The 19,801-nt window shown below is 44.1% G+C and overlaps 1 protein-coding gene across 1 annotated transcript; it reads left to right on the top strand.

Moving 5' to 3' along the window:
• The first annotated feature begins 3,676 nt into the window (after positions 1-3,676).
• LOC102394386 (solute carrier family 22 member 6) lies at positions 3,677-19,776 on the top strand. Its single transcript, XM_025286553.3, has 8 exons — positions 3,677-4,343; positions 12,876-12,979; positions 15,149-15,303; positions 16,455-16,623; positions 16,979-17,102; positions 17,261-17,364; positions 19,012-19,226; positions 19,376-19,776. The coding sequence occupies exons 1-8, from the start codon at positions 3,975-3,977 to the stop codon at positions 19,486-19,488; spliced, it is 1,353 nt and encodes a 450-aa protein (XP_025142338.1). The 5' UTR covers positions 3,677-3,974; the 3' UTR covers positions 19,489-19,776.
• The last annotated feature ends 25 nt before the right edge of the window (positions 19,777-19,801 follow it).

The following is a 19,801-nucleotide window of genomic DNA, read 5'->3' as shown; positions in this document are numbered from 1 at the left end:
CTTTAATATATTTTTACAGCTTTTTTGAAATGTAACAATTAGTTGCTCATATTTAGAGTGCAAAATTTGATCTGTTTTGACAACTGCATACACCCATGAAACCATCACTAAAATCAAGATGATAAGCATATCTATTGCCACCAAAGTTTCCTACATGCCCCTTTTTCTGTGTACACGACTTCTATTTCTCTTGAGCAAGTATTGGGTTGACCAAGAAGTTTGTATTGGTTTTTCCATAACATCTTCCAGAAAAACCAGAGTGAACTTTTTGACCAACCCCATATTAAGGAGTTGAATGGCTGAGTAGTATGTAAGATGCATGCTTAACTTTTCAGGAAATAGCCAGTTTTCCAAAGTGGTTCACTTTCCCACCAGGTATGTGAGAGTTCCATTTGCTCCACATCTTTGCCAACTCTTGGTATGATTGACATTTTGAATTTTAACCATTGGAGGGAAGGTGTAGTGGTTATCTTATTGTAGTCTTTATTTGCATTTCCCTAGTGAATAATGATATTAAGAAATCTTTATGTGTTTATTTCCATCGAAATCTCTTCTTTAGTATATGTTCAAAACTGATTGAATTAGAAGCTTTTTTTTAATGTATTCTAGAAACAAGAATCCACTCCTTTAAAATTTTTCAAAGCTGTTTTGACTAGTTTAGATACTTTGTATTTCCACATAAATTTTTAAATCTTTTGCCAGATATGTGTTTTGCAAATTTTCTCCAAATTTATAGTTTATCTCTTCATTTTTATAACAGTGATTTTTGAATAGCAAAAATTTTTAAATTTTGATAAAGTCCAATTTTAATTGATTTTTTCTTTTATAGTGCATGCTTTTTGTCTTATTTTTTTAATCTTTGCTAAACTCCATGACACTAACATTTTCTCTTGTTTTCTTATTGAAATTTTATAATATCAACTCATATTGAGATCAATGATCCATTTTGAGTTAGTTTTGTAAAGAGAATTGTGGTTTATTATTTTTTGCACGTGGTAACCTATTATTCCAGCACTATTTTTTGAAAAATAAATTTTTTCCTCATTGAATTATCTAGATAACTTGGTCAAAGATCAGCTGGTTATAATATGTGGCTCTGTTTTGGACTCTCTGTTCTATACCATTGCTCTGTCATGTCTCTTTACATGAATGTTATGCTCAGATGGTAAAGAGTCTGCCTACAAAGCAGGAGACCTGGGTTCAATTCCGAGGTCAGGAAGATCCTCTGGAGAAGGGAATCGCAACCCGCTCCAGTATTCTTGCCTGGAGAATTCCATGGACATAGTAGCCTGGCAGGCTACAGTCCATGGGGTCACAGAGCCAGACACGACTAAACTACTAACACTTTCACTACACTATCTTAATAACTATAACTTTATAACTAGTTTTCAAGTCAGTGTATATCTCTTAATTTTAACTTTTTCAAAGTTTTTTTGGCTACTCCGGCTATTATGCATTTCCATATAAATTTTAAAATCAACTTGTAAATTTCTATCCAGAAAACTACTAAAATTTTTATTTATATTACATCGAATCTGTAGATCATTTGGGGAATAATTGTCAGCTTAACAATATTTTTATTGGTTACAACATTTACTGCTGAATTGTTATTATATGGCTTATTTATTCAGTATCTTTTCTTTTTTTTTTTACATTTATTTTTAATTGGAGGATACTTGCTTTACAATATTGTGTTGGTTTCTGCCATACATGTGAATGTGAATCAGTCGTAAGTTTACATATCTTGAGCTGCCCTCCCACCTCACCCCGTCTTCACAGTATTGAGTGTTCCAACCCGTGATATAGTTCTCCATTTTTTAAGAGCTTCTTTAATTTCTCTAAGCAATGTTTTGCACTTTTAAGTGTATAGATCTTGCATATATTTTATCAATTTTATACCTAAACATTTCATACTTTATGGAATTATTTTTTAACTTTCTACTTTACATTGGAGCATAACCCACTAACAATGTTGTGATAGTTTCAGATGGATAGGAAAAGGACTCAGGCATACGAGTACATGTATCCATTCTTCCCCAAATTCCCCTCCCATTCAGGCTGCCACATTACACTGAGCACAGTTCCCTGTTGCAATTATTAATGATATTTCATTTCAATTGCAATTGTTTGTTGCCATTATACAGAATTATTACACTGCTTATAACCTTCAGTAACAATGTTGAATAAAAGTGGTGAGAGTAAATATTCTTGCTTCCTTCCTGAACTTAGGAAGAAAGCATTTAGTCTTTCACAATTAAATATGATGTTGGCTACAGTTTTCCCATAGCTGTCCTTCATCAGTCTGAAGAAATTCCCTTTTGTTCCAGGTTTGCTGAGAAGTTGTATTAATGTCATGGATGTTGTTGTGTCAAAAGACCTTTCTGTGTCTATTGAGATGATCATATATTTTTTCTTTTTTTCGTCTACTAATATGACGAATTATATTAATTGAGGTTTTTAATGTTAAATCAGTTTTGCATTCTTGGGATAAACCCTACTTTGTCGAGATACATTATCCTGTTTATATATTGCTGTCTTAAATTTGATAAAACTATAGTAAGAATTTTGCATTTATCATAAGGGATATCAGTCTCTAGTTTTCTTTTTTTGTTATTTTATTCATTTTATTTTTTTGGTTGTGCTGGGTCTTCATTGCTGCATACGGGCTTTCTCTAGTTGCAGCCAGTGGGGGCTACTCTTTGTTGTGGTACGTCGGCTTCTCATTGCAGTGGCTTCTCTTGTTGCAGAGCACAGGCTCTAAGGCTCAGTGGTTGTGGCGTAAGGGCACAATTGCTCTGAGGCACATAGAATCATCCTGGACCACAGACCAAACCCTTGTCCCCTGAATTGGCAGGCAGACTCCCACCCACTGTACCACCAGGAAAGTCCCCAGTTTTCTTTTATTGTAATGTTTTTGTCCCGTTTCAGAATCAGAAGAAAAAAGAAGAAAAGGTTTGTATAGTCAAAGCTATGGTTTTCCCAGTAATCATGTATGGATGTGAGAGTTGGATCATCAAGAAGGCTGAGCATCAAAGAATTGAAGCTTTTGAACTGTGGTGTTGGAGAAGACTCTTGAGAATTCAAGGAGAGCGAACCAGTCAATCCTAAAGGAAATCAACCCTGAAGATTCATTGGAAGGACTGATGCTGAAGCTGAAGCTCCAATACTTAGGCCACCTGATGTGAAGAGGCAATTCATTGGAAAAGACCCTGATGCCGGGAAAGACTGAAGGCAGGAGGAGAAGGAGACAACAGAGGATGAGATGGTTCAGTAGCATCATCTACTCAATGAACATGAGTTTGAGCAAACTCCAGGAGATGGTGAAGGACAGGGAAGCCTGGCATGCTGCAGTTCATGGGGTCACAAAGAGTCAAACACAACTGAGCGACTGAAGAACAACAATATGACTGTGTAAATTTGTTAAAACTTGTCAAAATGAGGTTCCTAAGTTGATGCATTTTATTGTATATACTCAGTCTCAATGAAGCTTTTGTGCCCCTGGCTTGAGGATGGTTAAACAGATAATGGGATAGACTGGTGGACATTTCCTTGGTTTTAGCTATTACAATTGAGGGAAGGAGAAAAATTGGGAGTGGGCTGTATTACGATGAGAAAAGAGGCACCGTTGACATTACCTCTGATGAGGATTCCCTCTTTTTTTTTTTTTTTTTTTTTTTTGGCCATGTGGCCAATTTAACTTTAGCTGCCCTTAAGGTCCCCTGGAACAAATCATTGACCTGATGAGTCTTAATAATTCATCGCCTTACTTTCAAGTCACAGTTTAACTTGGTACCTCTAAAAAAGTTATAAACGCTAGTTTTTAGTTCGGGTGACTTAAGGCCACAGCAGAACCAGGAACTGATGAACTGAGAAGACAAAGAACAGCCTGTCTCCTCCCCCCTGCACCAAAAGCCTGGAAACAGTTTGTGGAAGCAAGAGGCCTCCGCTCCCGGGCCCCTGCGAGGTCCTACCCCATGGCCTTCAATGACCTCCTGCTGCAGGTGGGGGGCGTCGGCCGCTTCCAGAAGATCCAGGTGATTCTGTTGACTCTGCCCCTGCTCCTGACGTTTTTGCACAACACCCTGCAGAATTTCACCCCCGCCATCCCCACCCACCACTGCCGCCCACCTGCCGACACCAACCTCAGCGAGGACGGGGACCTGGAGGCCTGGCTGCCCTGGGATGGGCAGGGGCAGCCCGAGTACTGCCTCCTCTTCACCTCTCCCCAGCGGGGACCGCCCTTTCCCAATGGCACAGAGACCAACGGCACAGGGGCCACAGAGCCCTGCCCCCATGGCTGGATCTATGACAACAGCACCTTCCCTTCCACCATCGTCACTGAGGTGAGGAGCCCTGGGCCCCCAGCTCCTCCTCCCAACCCCTGTGTCCCCATCTTACCATCCCCACACATACCCCCCCACACACACAGACTGTGCGAACCTGACCTGAATTTGTCCAAAGACCCTGGAGCTATGAAGCGTTTTGCCCAAAATGCAGCACAGAAAACAGGGGTTGGAATTGAGGTCTTCCTGGTAGAGAAGGTTATGGAACACCCTGCAGAAAGCTGTTCCCTGCCCCTCCAACCTCCCCCAGAGAGAAAGAGATACTGCTGCTGGAGTTCAATAGTCCACTTTGGTTTCCCTGAGAGTAGGAAGGTGTAGGAGTGGTACAGAGTGGTGGAGAAAGGAGGCAAGCAGAGAGTGGAGGGCAAAGAGAATATTCCTGAGCAGGGGATTCTGGGCTCAGAGTCCTAGAGACAAAAACAATTTCCTGACTTCGTCTAGAAATAGCTCTCGGCAGCTGGGGCCAGGAGATGGAGAGCAGCCAAGGAACTAAGATGGGAAAGAGAACAGGGTTATGGGGAGGGGGAGGGTCCTTTCATCTCTAGTGATTTAACACCCCTCCCCCGAAACACACACACAGTCGATTGTAGAGTCTCCCTGGCCTGCTAAATGGTTCATCCGGCTGAATTCTGCACTCTGTAGCTGTCGCATGGATCGTGCTCTTAACATCTGTTCTAGTCAATGGTCTTTTGGTTGCAAGAAAGAGAAGTTCTCTCCAGTCAGCTCATGAGGAAAGGGATTTCAGGAAATCCAAGGGCAGGAAACAAAGCGTGTCCAGGCTTCATGGCAACTGGAACCAGGGATTGGAGCGCCTGAGGCATCGCTATACACTCACTCTATGACTCTCCTCTCGACCCATTTCGTCTGTGTGCTCATCTCGCAAGACGACTGCTGATCCAAGCTCTGCCCCATTACCTCTCAGATTTAGGGCCCACCACCAACCGAAGGGGCTTCCCAGGTAACACTAGTGGTAAAGAATCTGCTGCCAATGCAGGAGACATAAGAGGCGCAGGTTCGATCTATGGATTGGGAAGATCCCCTGGAGAAGGGCATGGCAACCCACTCCAGTATTCTTGCCTGGAGAATGCCCATGGACAAAGGAGCCTGGGGGCCTAGAGTCCATGGGGTCGCAAAGAGTCACACGAACGCACCAGCCAGAACATTTCCGTAAATCTTAATTCAAATTCTTAGAAAAGGCTCTGATTGGCTCAACCCAACACATTGATGAGTAGCCCCTGTCACAATCCTGCAATTGGCTCAGGTGTCCACATTTAATCTAATATCACACCAAGGGGCAAAATAGTGGAATTGTGTGGCCCCTTGCCTGGTAATCAGGGCTGTGCAGAAAAGATGACTTGAGAAGGGGCTGTGGGTGAGCACAATCTCCAGACCTGCCTGATGCAGCATCAATCTGAAAGTAGTAGGAGTTAAGCCATACTTCCCACTAGCCAGACCCAAGACACAGAAGCAGAAGGTGAGTAAGGATGGCTAGTCCTCCTCCCTCTGAGCATCATAAGCCATCCTCTCCTGGCATGGCTGAGAGGGAATGCCTTCCTTATTCTCCAGCCTCCACCCAAATTCTGAGACATCCTCCTCCGCCCACCTTAACTTGTATGCTATCAATCCCTCCAATTCTGCTTTCCCGTTTCCCTTCTTAAAACTCTGCACCCTGCTTTCCAAGTTCGACAATACTCCAGGAACTATTAATATCAACCTTGCTGTTGTTCTTCTGTTCAAAACAGCAGGCAGTGTGATCAGAAGCTCAAATTTCTTTGGATTCCTTGCCATCTGGAGCAAAGAATCTGGGTGAGTGAGCACCTTAGCTTTCCTTCTAAATGGAGAGTTAGTAGTCATCTTCTCATCAGTTTTGATGACTGACAAAGCCAGATGCCTACAATTTTCCTGAGTTGTGGGGAGAGGCCAAGAATAATCCAGTCCTCTTCCAACAGGTACAGTATGTGGGACCAATGTCCACAATATTTTAATGAACACAGCCAGGATAACTCTTCCTTGGGCCAATAATGCCAAAGGCTGCACCAGAAAACACTTCATTAGGATAATAGGCAGCTTACATGTATAAGCTGCCCAGTGTGAAGCTGGACCTTTTGAGTTGTGAAGCAAATGAAATAGCTCACAAGTTATCAAGGGTTGCTTAAGCAAGAAGATTAGTCTCAGTGAAGATGCTCCACCCAGGCCACATGGCTATATCTAGTAGGCACAGCAGCACAGGTCTCCTGAGGAAGGCAAGTCCTTGGAAAGAACTCCCAAAGGGCCCTGTATCCCAAAGGGATACTTCATCCCTCTGAATGCAAAGCAAAAAAAAATTAGTATAATAAATAAGATGCTAGCTTTGGGTTATAATAATTAAAAAAAAAAAAAAACCTACCTGAGCTCTTCTCCTTATTTTCTTTTTTAGTATTTATTTATTTAGCCAAGTCAGGTCTTAGTTGCATCACGCGAGATCTTTGTAGCACACGGACTTCCTAGTTGCGGCAAGCAGGCTTCAATAGTTGTGGCACACTGGCTGAGTTGCTCCGAGGCAAGTGGGATCTTAGTTTCCCAACCAGGGATCAAATGTGCATCTCCTCCATTGCAAGGTGGATTCTTAATCACTGGACCACCAGGGAAGTCCCCTCCTATTTCCTTCTGAATTAAAATATCCTGAGTATGCTCCTTGGAAGAAAAGTTATGACCAACCTAGACAGCATATTAAAAAGCAGAGACATTACTTTCCAAACAAAGGACCGTCTCGTCAAAGCTATGGTTTTTCCAGTTGTCATGTATGGATGTGAGAGTTGGACTATAAAGAAAGCTGAGTGCTGAAGAATTGACGCTTTTGAACTATGGTGTTGGAGAAGACTCTTGAGAGTCCCTTGGACTACAAGGGGATCCAACCAGTCTATTCTAAAAGAGATCAGTTCTGGGTGTTCATTGGAAGGACTGATGCTGAAGCTGAAACTCCAATACTTTGGCTACCTGATGTGAAGAACTGACTCATCTGAAAAGTCCCTGATGCTGGGAAAGATTGAAGGCAGGAGGAGGAGGGGACAACAGAGGATGAGATGGTTGGATGGCATCACCGACTCAGTGGACATGAGTTTGAGTAAACTCTGGGACTTGGTGATGGACAGGGAGGCCTGGCGTGCTGCAGTCCATGGGGTCGCAAAGAGTCGGACACTACTGAGTGACTGAACTGAACTAAATAACTGGCAGCTTCTATCTGAACTGTATGAGTCAGGACTCCTGTTTGCTAGTGGCTGCAATTCAACTCAAACTAATCTGAGCATGAAAAGAGGGTATAAAGGTTCCCATAACCCAATCACAAGACAAACAAAGGCAGAGCTGGCTCTAGGGCCCATGGGAACCAGGGCCATGTGTGCAAGACCTTTGTTGGCGCTCATTTATTCTCTGCATGATGGGCATGTAACTATGACACAGATGCTTCGTTTAACATGGCCACTGCCCATTCTGGGCTCACTTCTAATAACTGTCTCTCTGCTTCACCTTTTTAAAAATTGTTTGAATAATTTTATTTATTTACCTTTGACTGTGTTGGGTCTTCGTTGCTGTGCAGACGTTTCTCTAGCTGCAGCAAGCAGGGGCTCCTCTCTAGTTGTGGCGTAAAGGCTTCTCACTGCCGTGGCTTTTCTTGTTGCTGAGCCCAGGTTCTATGGGGCCAGGGCTTCAGTAGTTGCGGCTCCCAGGCTCTACACCACAGGCTCAATAGTAGTGATGCACAGGCTTAGTTGTTCCAAGGCACGCGGGATCTTCCAGGACCAGGGATCAAAGTCATGTCTCCTGCATTGGCGGGCAGATTCTTTATCACTCACTGAACCAGCAGGGAGGGCCTCTCTGCTTCAACTTTGAAAAATTCTAGGAAAGACATTTTCTGACCTGGGTCAGGTGCCCACCCCAGATCCAATGACTATAGCACAGGGAGGGTCTGAGTTACTATGAACGGCCGGCCTGAGTCCACCTTTCACTTCTGTTCTGCAGTTGAACAGCAGTTACCATTTCGTGGCTCTACTTCCTGGCCCCGCTGCCATTCGTTTTCTCTTTTTCTTTCCCCTGAGGCCAGCCTCACAGCATCTTTCATTTATCACAGGCTTTATCAAGTTAGCAGTGCAGAGCTGTCCTAGACAGCAATTCTGAGTCTCCCTCAAATCCACCACTACCCATTCCTACGCTTTGGTTCCTTAGGGACGAATAAACAACAAGGTCCTGTTGTATAGCACAGGGAACTATATTCAATATACTGTGATAAACCATAATAGAAAAGAATATGAAAGAGAATATACATGTGTGTGTAACTGGATCACTTTGCTATACAGCAGAAATGAACACAAGTATACTGTGAGGTACAATGTAAATAAGCTTCGGCAATATATATAAGCATTGTATCAGTTCAGTTCAGTTCAGTTGCTCAGTCGTGTCCGACTCTTTGTGACCCCACGAATCGCAGCACACCAGGCCTCCCTGTCCAGCACCAACTCCTGGAGTTTACTCAACTGTGTGTGTGTGTGTGTATATACATATATATATGAGGCCCAGGAGCACACAGAGGTATATGACTCTCAAGAGCCTCAGGTGCACATGAAGAGAACGTATATAGTAAAAGTCTGTGCTCACCCTAAGGTGATATAACCCCTTGAACTGTTGCTTCCACAGAAGACAAGTACCTTAGGGCAAAGCAGAGGCAGAAAAATTCTTTCTGACTACATATTCCATATTCATTTATCAGTTTCTATTCTGAACTACACCCAGATTTCATCACTAGGCTGCATACAAATTGTGTTCTCTTCTCACTCCTCTGACTTCTTTTGTTATTTGACAAATCCTTACTTTTCCATTTTCCCTAAAACTGATGAATCTATTTTTAAAATTGTATTGAAGTACAGTTGATTTCCCTGGAGAAGGAGATAGCAACACACTCCAGTATTCTTGCCTGGAGGGTTCCATGGACAGAGGAGCCTGGCAGGGTACAGTCCATGGGATCGCCAAGATTCAGGCACAACTGAGCAACTATCACTAACAGTTGATTTACAATGTACTTCATAGTATACTTGTGTTCATTTCTGCTGTATAACAAAGTGATCCAGTTAGACACACACACACACACACACACACACACACACATATATATATTCTTTTCTATTGCTGTTTATCACAGGATATTGAATATAGTTCCTCATGCTATCCAGCAGGACCTTGTTGTTTATCCACCCTGTATACAATAGTCTGCATCTGCTAATCCCGCACTCCTAATCCTCCCCTCCTCCAGCGCTTCTCTGACTTCTCTCCTCTTTCCTACACTCTCTTGCTTCTCATCCTTCCATTCCTCAGTTCCAGTCTTATTCCTAACTCCTCCCTACAATGCGTCTCCATCTCCACGGTCATATTCTATTCACCAGTTTCCAATAAGGACTATTAATATGAAGTCCCAGTTTGACAAAGCCCTAAAATCTTTTTATAATAAAAGTTATATCAGATAACACATAGAATTACAGAAGAGTAGTTATTTGAATAAAACAGCAATAAAGTTCATTGCTTTTTTTCACTTTTCATTTTATATTCCAGTTCAGTCACTCAGTCGTGTCCGACTCTTTGCAACCCAATGAATCACAGCATGCCAGGCCTCCCTGTCCATCACCAACTCCTGGAGTTCACCCAAACCCATGTCCATTGAGTCAGTGATGCCATCCAACCATCTCATCCTCTGTCGTCCCCTTCTCCTCCTGCCCTCAATCTTTCCCAGCATCACGGTCTTTTCAAATGAGTCAGCTCTTCGCATCAAGTGGCCAAAGTATTGGAGTTTCGGCTTCAACATCAGTCTTTCCAATGAACACCCAGAACTGATCTCCTTTAGGATGGACTGGTTGGATCTCCTTGCAGTTCAAGGGACTCTCAAGAGTCTTCTCCAACACCACAGTTCAAAAGCATCAATTCTTCGGCACTCAGCCTTCTTCACAGTCCAACTCTCACATCCATACATGACCACTGGAAAAACCATAGCCTTGACTAGACGGACCTTTGTTGGCAAAGTAATGTCTCTGCTTTTGAATATGCTGTCCAGGTTGGTCATAACTTTCCTTCCAAGGAGTAAGCGTTTTTTAATTTCATGGCTGCAGTCACCATCTGCAGTGATTTGGGAGCCCAAAAAAATAAAGTCAGCCACTGTTTCCACTGTTTGCCCATCTATTTCCCATGAAGTGATGGGACCGGATGCCATGATCTTAGTTTTCTGAATGTTGAGCTTTAAGCCAACTTTTTCACTCTCCTCTTTCACTTTCATCAAGAGGCTCTTTAGTTCTTCACTCTCTGCCATAAGGGTGGTGTCATCTACATATCTGAGGTTATTAATATTTCTCCTGGCAATCTTGATTTCAGCTTGTGCTTCCTCCAGCCCAGCATTTCTCATGATGTACCCTGCATATAAGTTAAATAAGCAGGGTAACAATATACAGCCTTGATGTACTCCTTTTCCTATTTGGAACCAGTCTATTGTTCCATGTTCAGTTCTAACATGTTGCTTCCTGACCTGCATACAGGTTTCTCAAGAGGCAGGTCAAGTGGTCTGGTATTCCCATCTCTTTCAGAATTTTCCACAGTTTGTTTAGGGCTTCTCAGATGGCTCAGTGGGTAAAGAATCCTCCTGCAATGCAGGAGATGCGGGTTTGTTCCCTGGGTCAGGGAAGTCCCCTGGAGGAGGACATGGTAACCCATTCCGGTATTCTTGCCTAGGGAATCCCATGGACAGAGGAGGCTGGCGGTCTACAGTCCCCAGGGCCGCGAGTCAGACATGACTGAAGCGACTGAGCGTGCATGCATAGCTATTTAACAATGTTGTTAGTCTCAGTTGTACAGCAAAGTTATTCCGTTATACATATACCTGTATCTATTCTTCTTTAAATTCTTTCCCCCTTTAGGTTGTTGCATAATACTGAGCAGAGTTCCTGTGCTATACAGTAGGTATCAACAAGGGTTGATTACCCATTTTAAATATAGCAGTGTGTACATGTCCATCCCAAACTTCCTAATTATCCCTGCCCTCCCCCCTTTCCCCGGTAACCATATCTCCTTCTCTCAGTCTGTAAGTCTCTTTCTGTTTTGTAAAGAAGTCCATTTGTATAATTTTTTTTGTTCATTTGTTTAAATGTATTTGTTCTTTTCTTTTTTAGATTCTGCAAGTGACAGAGAGTGATATTTCTCTTACTCTGTCTGAAAGTCCATTGCTCTTCCGAGAAAGTGTTCAAATGCCAGCTTCCCAAATTGTATATCATGTGGTGTGTGCACAGGGTATTAATAGTCCCACAGTAATAATTAAATTCACAAATAAGGACTTCCTTCCAATCAAATCAAGATTATCAAGCAATTATACCTGAATGATGAATTCATTTGGATATATTAATACAACCTAGGGAACATTCCCTAAACATCCTGGTCATCCCAGTCCCTTTTCCTTTTTCTTTTTTCTGTTGGCGAAAGAAATGAGTTTTAAAATTCACTCAAAAGTATACAAAAATTAGTTCTTACTTGTAAATGAAATGCCACACTCATTTGTCATCTTTACTTAATTTTAGAGGCGTCTGTGAGCAGTATGATTTTTCTGCAGGCTCTAGAGATGTTTTACTCCACCTCGAAATGAAGTACTTTTAAAATGGGAATCTTTTTTCTAATATTCATTAAAAACAGCAACAAAAGTTAAACTATTAGTTAAGGTATTCAAGTGCTGATTACACAAGATTGCAAATAACTACACCCTCTCAGACTTGCTAATGTAAAGTTAAGGGAAGGATGCAAGGGTATTTCACAGAACCCTAGGTCAAGAACTTGAGCCCAGTCTTATGAGAGACCGAAATCAGGTGGTTGAGGAGAACCAGGGCATCTGGACTCTCCATCCCTACCTCTCTGGCACTGTGATCTCACCCTGATCTCTCTGACCAGGTTCCTCATCCTTCTTCCCCTCAGCCCTCCTCCTCTCCCCCTCCTCCCCATCCCAGCCCTCCTCCTCTCCCCATCCTCCCCTCCCCCTCCTTCCCCTGCCTCTCTTCCCCTTCTTCTTTTTCTCCTCTCCCACTCTCTCTCTGTCGCATGATTTCTCAACTCCACTTCCACATTGTTCCACATTTGGCCCTCTCATCCCAGCTTTAAGTGTCCTTACAAACCTTGCTTCTCTGAGTCCCTTTTCCAAATCTGTAAGAAAAAGAACCAGATTTTTAATTCTGTCGGTTTTCTTCAGCTGCACCCAAGGAGGGACAGGTTAAAGAGCCCTGAAAGAGGGTAAGCGATTAGTGCTCTGAAAAAGGGGAGCAGGCTACTCAGTCATTCCCAAAAATATCTCTTACGTGTTTTGAAATCACTTGAATCATTGTCACCAGGAGAAGATGGCAAGAAAGATTGTGTGACTCAGGGAGGCAGGCTCTCCTTATGTGCCGGTCCTAATCCAACATACTCAGCCCACCAGGAAGGATGGAGTGGACTGTAGTGGGGTCAGCCTGGCTCTCCTTGACTCCAGTTCTTCCTTCCTCACAGTGGGACCTTGTGTGTACACGCAAGACTTTGCTGCAGTTGAGTCAGTCCATCTTCATGGCAGGAATACTGGTCGGAAGCTTGATGTCTGGGATCATGGCAGACAGGTCAGTGATGAACAAGCCTGAATCAAGGAGCAACAGCATAGCCCCTCTAGGCTGGACACAGAGGGGAGACTGGCAGCCCTGAGAATCCAGAGAGGGACACAGAACTGATCCACCCAAACCTGACCATGTCTGGAAGGTCTGCAGGAATCACACAACTGTCCATCAGCACTTTTCAGGTTCACCTCCTTTCAGTTCCTCCTCACAATACCCTTGTGAAGCCAGCATGAATGTTATCATTAACTGCATTTTACTAATGAGGACACTGAGGTTCAGGGATGCCGATAATTTGCCCAAGATGCTTAGAAGGAACACAGAAAATTATGTTGTTAATTCTGAGGAGTGGGATTGGAAAGAAGAGAACTTTTCACTCTTTGTTATTATACTGTTTGAACTTTTATGGTAATTCATTACTTTTGTGATTGTATACTTTTTTTTCCCCAGCTGCTCTGGGTCTTTGTTGCTGCTCAAGGGCTTTTCTCTAGCTGCAGAGAGCAGGGACTACTCTGTGCTGTGAAGCACAGGCACTAGGCACTCGGGTTTCAGTCATTGCTGCACACAGCCTCAGTAGTCGTGGTGCATGGGTTTAGCTGGTCTGCGGCATGTGGCATCTTCTAGTACCAGAGATCGAATCCAAGTCCCTGTGGACTTAACAGGCAGATTCCCATCCACTGTGCCAGCAGGGAAGTCCTAAAGTAAATATTTAATGTTTACTTTTTTAAAAAAGTACACAGCTAACAAGTGGAAAAAGCAGGACAAGAATCCAGATTTTCTGACACCCAGAAGAAATTGCTTCCCACCACTTCTGCCTTGTGTGTGACATGTGCGTGTCACAGAAACACAAACCTGGCAATCAATAGCAGTGAGGGACCAGCCTCAGGTCTGCCACAACTGTGCACCACAAGAAGGTTATGCCACCTCTCTCAGACATGGCTTTTCCACCTGTAAAATGGAGGCTGTTATAAGGGTTAAATTAGTACCTGCAACTCAGTGTTCGTTACCCTAACCTTGACTGTCTTCCAGGCCAGAGACCATAAAAATAACCATGGGATGAATATTAAGAGGCAGTTTTCTAAAGAATAAAATCTGAGGGTGTACTCATGGCTGATTCTTATTGATGTATGACAGAAACCCACAAAATTCTATAAAGCAATTATCCTTCAATTAAAAAATAAATTTTTAAAACTTTTAATGAAATTTGAACATACTATGTCACAGCAGATCAAAGACACAAAATGAGCTTTATTATTCATAAAATATAAGCCACAGTCAAATCCATTTTGCAAAAGCATAAACCTTGCATAGGTTTCCCAAAAATAAAAATCCCATAAACCAAGCTCATGGAAACAGAGAAGAGACTGGTAGTTGCTAGAGACAGGGAGGAGGGATGGCCAAAATGAGTGAAGAAGGTCAAAAGTTACTACATTTAAGCTACAAAATAAGTAAGTCAAGGGAATGTAATGTACAGCATGATGAGTGTACTTAATAATCCTGTATTGCATTTGAAAATCACAAAGTGAGATCTTAAGTGTTCTCATCACACACACAAAAAATCATGGTAACTATATATGGTGATAGACTTTAAGTAGATTTATTGTAGTGCTCATTTCACAATGTATACAAATATAGAATCATTATGTTATACACCTGAAACTATTTTACTGCTGTATGTCAATAATACCTCAATTTAAAAATACATCACAAAAGGCTGTCTCCTAACAGGAATGTTGGTTGTTTCCATCAACCAACAGTCAAAGACTCAACCACACCCCAAAGCAGTAGTTCCCAAACCTTGGAAGCGTGTTAAAAATCAGGTTTCTAGCATACCTTCCAGATATGCAATAGGCCGTAAATGGGGCTCTGGTATCTGGATTGCTTTCAACACACCCATGTGATTCTGATAAAGGCATGTGACTCCCTCCACAGAGGTTTGCTGAGATGCATCAGGACCCTGGACAGCAGCAATCCAAGGATCCTCCCAACAACAGGTCCACTAGATGCCAACCTTCACCCAATTATTCTCCGCCTCCCATCTCAGCATCTACCCCATGGTCACATGCAGGCAGCCTCACAAGCACCTGTTAGATTGCCCAGGGCATCAGGATGAGACAGCCAGGGACACGGGACAGGGGAGCAAGCAACGCGCTTGCCAGGTTTCCCCTTCTTTCACAGGCTGGGCCGCCTGAAGGTGCTGACCTGGAGCTACCTGCTGTTAGTAGTCTCAGGGACCTGCACTGCCTTCGCCCTCAACTTCTCAGCCTGCTGCGTTTGCCGATTCCTCTCAGGCATGGCTGTGTCGGGTGCCAGCAGCTGGTCTATGATTCTGAGTGAGCGGGAACCCAGGAGGGTCAGCTCATGGGGACTCCTCAACCACAAGGGTGCAGTGACCCAGGGAACCTGATAGATGCAAACCTCAACTCCTTCCCTGAGTACCTGTCCCAGCCCATTCTGACCTATCTGGGTCTTTCCTGGAGTAGGTAGTGCCCCAAGAAGAAAAAAATTAAGATCATGGCCTCTTTGGTGGCTCTGATCATTTGGGGCTGGAATTTATAGGTATTTAGGGATCATTGTAAGGATGAACTAAGTAAAGACTCAGACACTGGAGTGGGGTTGCTTAGAGAAGCCAGGGAATCTTTTATTCAACACTTGTTTATTAAATACAATTTCAAAAGGCATTTAATTGTGTCACATCCAGCACTGTGGATAAACAAGTGAACAAAAAGACACTACCCATGACCTTAAAGAGTTAATAGTAGACTGGGTGAGCTGCCAAGCAGTTACAAATTGGTTTACTAAAGGCGAGGATGGGGGCTATCCTGGATGATGTGGGAGTTTAGAAGTGGGGTGCTCAATCAGGACTTGGGGAGCCAGGAAATCACCCCAGGAGTGGTAACATGTAAGCTCAGAACTGCACAAAATGTGAGGCAGAAAGAGAGGAAGTAAAGTTCTTGGGCAGAGTTCTAGACAAAAAGAAAAGAATATACAAGTCCCTGAGGCCAGAGTATGACCCCTAGAAGGAAATGAAAGTGCTGCAGAATGGCCTGAGCATAAGGCTCATTCATCTCTATTTCCCAGGTCAAGCAAAGGCCATGGTACAGGATCTTCAACTCTAAATGCTTGTTGAATTAAAACGAGTTGAAGGAAGTGCAGAGGGAGCGGTTGTAGGCAGGTCAAAAGAGGTTTGGGAGAAGCAAGGAAATATGAATGTTGAGGTTGGTGACACTGATTAGGAGCATTCATAGGAATTCAGAACCTTCTAGACCATCCCTACACACACACACACACACACACACACACACTGAACCTAACCAACTATCATACCATCCTTACCTTATCCAATGAGCGGCCTAGGGGTGCAGAGCAGGACTGAGCTCACGAGATGAGCCCTTCCACTCCAGTGTGAGGCTCCTCCTCCACTCCCCAAATATACACATACTCACACAACCGACTTCAACCGAAGCTCTGCTCTTCTCCTCAGATCTGGAGTGGTTGCCCATCCATGCCCGTCCAAGTCTGGGCCTCCTATTAGGATTTGTTCCTACCCTAGGCCAACTCTCCCTGGCTGGCATGGCTTACGCTCTGCCCCACTGGCGCCACCTGCAGCTGTTGGTGTCTCTGCCCCTCTTCCTTACCTTCGTCTACTCCAGGTGAGTGGGACCTCAGTGTAAGGTAGAGTGCTCAAAATAAGTCACAGATGGGTATAGCATCTCCTAGAACACCCCTTCCCTACCTCCTTAAGTATCAAAGCAGAGCAAAGCAAAAAGAATCAATGTCCACACTGATAGGTGAGGAAGACCATGGCCAGAAAGGACTAAGACTTGTCCCAGGTCTCCCAAGTAGACAGGGATAATCCTTGAAGTAGAACCCAGAGCTCCTAACCTCAGCCCAGGATTCTTTTCACCCCTCCCAGCTGTCTTCCCACTCTGGTCTGTGCCTTTCTCAGAAACCCACAACTCTGTCAATTCAGGCTAAATTCATGCCACCCCCAAACCCCACCCACAGGTTCTTCGTAGAGTCTGCCCTCTGGCACTCCTCCTTGGGGAACCTGGACCTCACCCTGAAGGCCCTGCAGAGAGTGGCCCAGATCAATGGGAAGCAAAAAGAGGGTGCCAAGCTGAGTGTGGAGGTGAGACCCCCCTCCCAAGACCCTCTGTGATACCCCACCAGGGCTCCTCCGCCTGCCCCCCCATTCTAGAACCCAGGTCGTCTGGGGCTTCCCAGGAAGGGGGTGGAGGGAGGGGTCCCCAGGGGAAGCTAAGTGCTGAGCCCCGTCTATCCAAACAGCTGCTCCAGATGAGTCTGCAGAAGGGCCAAGCCCAGCCATCAATGCTGCAGATGCTGCGCTCCCCTGCTCTCCGTCAGCTCTTCTTCTGTATCGTCCCACTGTGGTAGGTCCATCCCCACTCATGTAAGAGACAAACTGATGGGCAGATAAGCAGACTGAGGAAAACAGGACAGCCTGGGTAGGTGGGAGGCTGAGGGAAGCCCCGCCTCCAGTGGGAAAGGACATGGGTATTCTGAAGACTCAGAGGGCTCCCCATCTGCTGAGGGAGAGAGAGAAAGCCCAGCTCTACCTCATCTCCTGAGCTTGCAGCTCAGCCAAGCGGCACCACTGACCTTGAGAAAAAAAAAAAAAGCAGCCACCCCAAGAAGCCCTGAGCTTCTGGACCTAAGAGTTCTGTATCACAGGCTCTTACGTTCTCCTGAAGAAGTCTGCATTCTTCTATTGCCATGTAACAAATTACATACTTAACAGCTTGAAATAGCACACACTTACAAGCTCACCATTTCCATGGGTCAGGAATCCAGGCAGAGCTTAGCTGAGTTCTCAGCTTAGGACTTCACATTCTCATCTGGATGCTCAACTTGAGAAGACTCCACTTCTAAGCTCACCCAGGTTGTTCAGTAGCCCAGTCATGTCCAGCTCTTTGCGACTCCATGGACCACAGCACACCATGCTTCTCTGTCTTTCACTATCTCCTGGAGTTTGCTCAAATTCATGTCCATTGAGTCAAAGATGCCATCCAACCATCTCATCCTCTGTCGCCCCCTTCTCCTGCCCTCAATCTTTCCCAGCATTGGGGTCTTTTCCAATGAGTCGGATGTTTGCAACAGGTGGCCAGAGTATTGGAGTTTCAGCTTCAGCACCAGTTCTTCCAATAAATATTCAGAGTTGATCTCTTTAGGATTGACTGGTTTGATCTCCTTGCTGTCCAAAAGACTCTCAAGAGTCTTCTCCAGCACCACAATTTGAAAGCATCGATTTTTCGGCTGTTACCCGAATTCATTTCCTTGCAGTTATAGGGCTGAGGCTTCTTGCTGGCTATCAGCTGGGAGTTAACCTCAGCTTCTAGAGATTACTCTCAGTTTTTCACAAGGACTTTCCCACCATGGCTGCCCACTTCATCACACCAGCAAGGAGCATCTCTAGAGTGGGTCTGCTAGCAGGGGCCCATCCTGGAGGCTGTCTGCCACTATGTCTTCCTAAATACTATGCAATGTGTCCCTGGCAAGGGGGTCGTTTGCAGTTGACAAGAGTATAACCATGATCTCACTTGATTTGCATACTTCCATAACTGTTCTGAAGGAAAACTTGGAGGGCGGCAGAGGATGAGATGGTTAGATAGCATCACTGATTCAACAGACATGAATTTGAACCAACTCTGGGAGATAGTGAAGGTACAGGGGAGCCTGGTGTGCTGCAGTCCATGGGGGTCACAAAGAGTTGGATGCGTGAGGACACACACACACACACAGAGCAGGGAACTGGAAGGAGGGGAAGAGGACCTGTTGTGAGGTAAAAACATTGTTTTCTCCTAGGTAACTTTTAAACGTATGATAGATAACATTCTTTTTTTTTTTTAGAATTAAAGGAAGACTTTCTTATCTGCATTCAAAATATAAAAAACCCACTGAAAGACTGATATAAGGCCTAAAGGAAAGAACAGATAGTGAGAGCAGTTTGCCAACTGTAATTACCATGTAGACGTGGCATGCCTATTACTCAAAGCATATCCCCTCTGTTCCTGCCCCAGGTCCATACTCCTTTTCAGCCTTTATGGCATGGTCATGAGTCTGCAGAGTTTCAAGATCAACATCTACCTGGCCCAGGTGTTCTTCACGATTGTGGACCCACCATTTTATTTCCTGGGCTTTTTGGCCACCAAATTACTTGGCCACAAACGTACCCAAACAGCCTCCTTGCTGTTGTCAGGGGTACTCATTGTGACCTGTGCAATGATACCCCTGGGTGAGTACCGCCCCATTCCAGCTCCTGTCCTGGTCCTTCCCCCAGCCTGGCTCTCAATCTGGCCCAAGTCAGCTACCCAGAGGGTGTGAAAAACTCAAGGCTCCTGCAAATCTTTCCCAGCACGTTATCACCACCTCTTTTCCTTCCAGATCACATATTCCTCCACATCACGATGGCCGTGATAGGAAAAGGCTGTTTGATTGGCTCCATGAACTGCCTCTTTATGTACATGGGGGAGCTGTACCCCACAGTAATGCGGTGAGTGGGGGTGTTGGGGAGGAATCCTGGGATGGAAGAATCAGGCCCTAGGGCCAGATGGTTTCCAGTCGGAGAGAGCACAAAGGTCAAGCAATTATTTTTTAAGGCAAGAAAGAAGAAAAACACAGAAACTAGAACAAATTAAAGACAAAAAGGAAGATGGTAGTAGTAACTCAAAATACATCAGTCGATACAATAAATGTAAACAGATTAAACCTACCAGTTAAGAGATAGATTTTTTTTTTAACCTAGGTTTTTTTTTTTTTTTTAATCTAGTTCATGATTTTATCTAGTTCAAGTGTAAACTACATGAACTA

This window comes from Bubalus bubalis, chromosome 5 (genome assembly GCF_019923935.1).
Source record: "Bubalus bubalis isolate 160015118507 breed Murrah chromosome 5, NDDB_SH_1, whole genome shotgun sequence".
Lineage (NCBI taxonomy): Eukaryota > Metazoa > Chordata > Mammalia > Artiodactyla > Bovidae > Bubalus > Bubalus bubalis.
The sequence above is the reverse complement of the archived record's forward strand: the minus strand, read 5'-3'. Positions and strand labels throughout refer to the sequence as shown.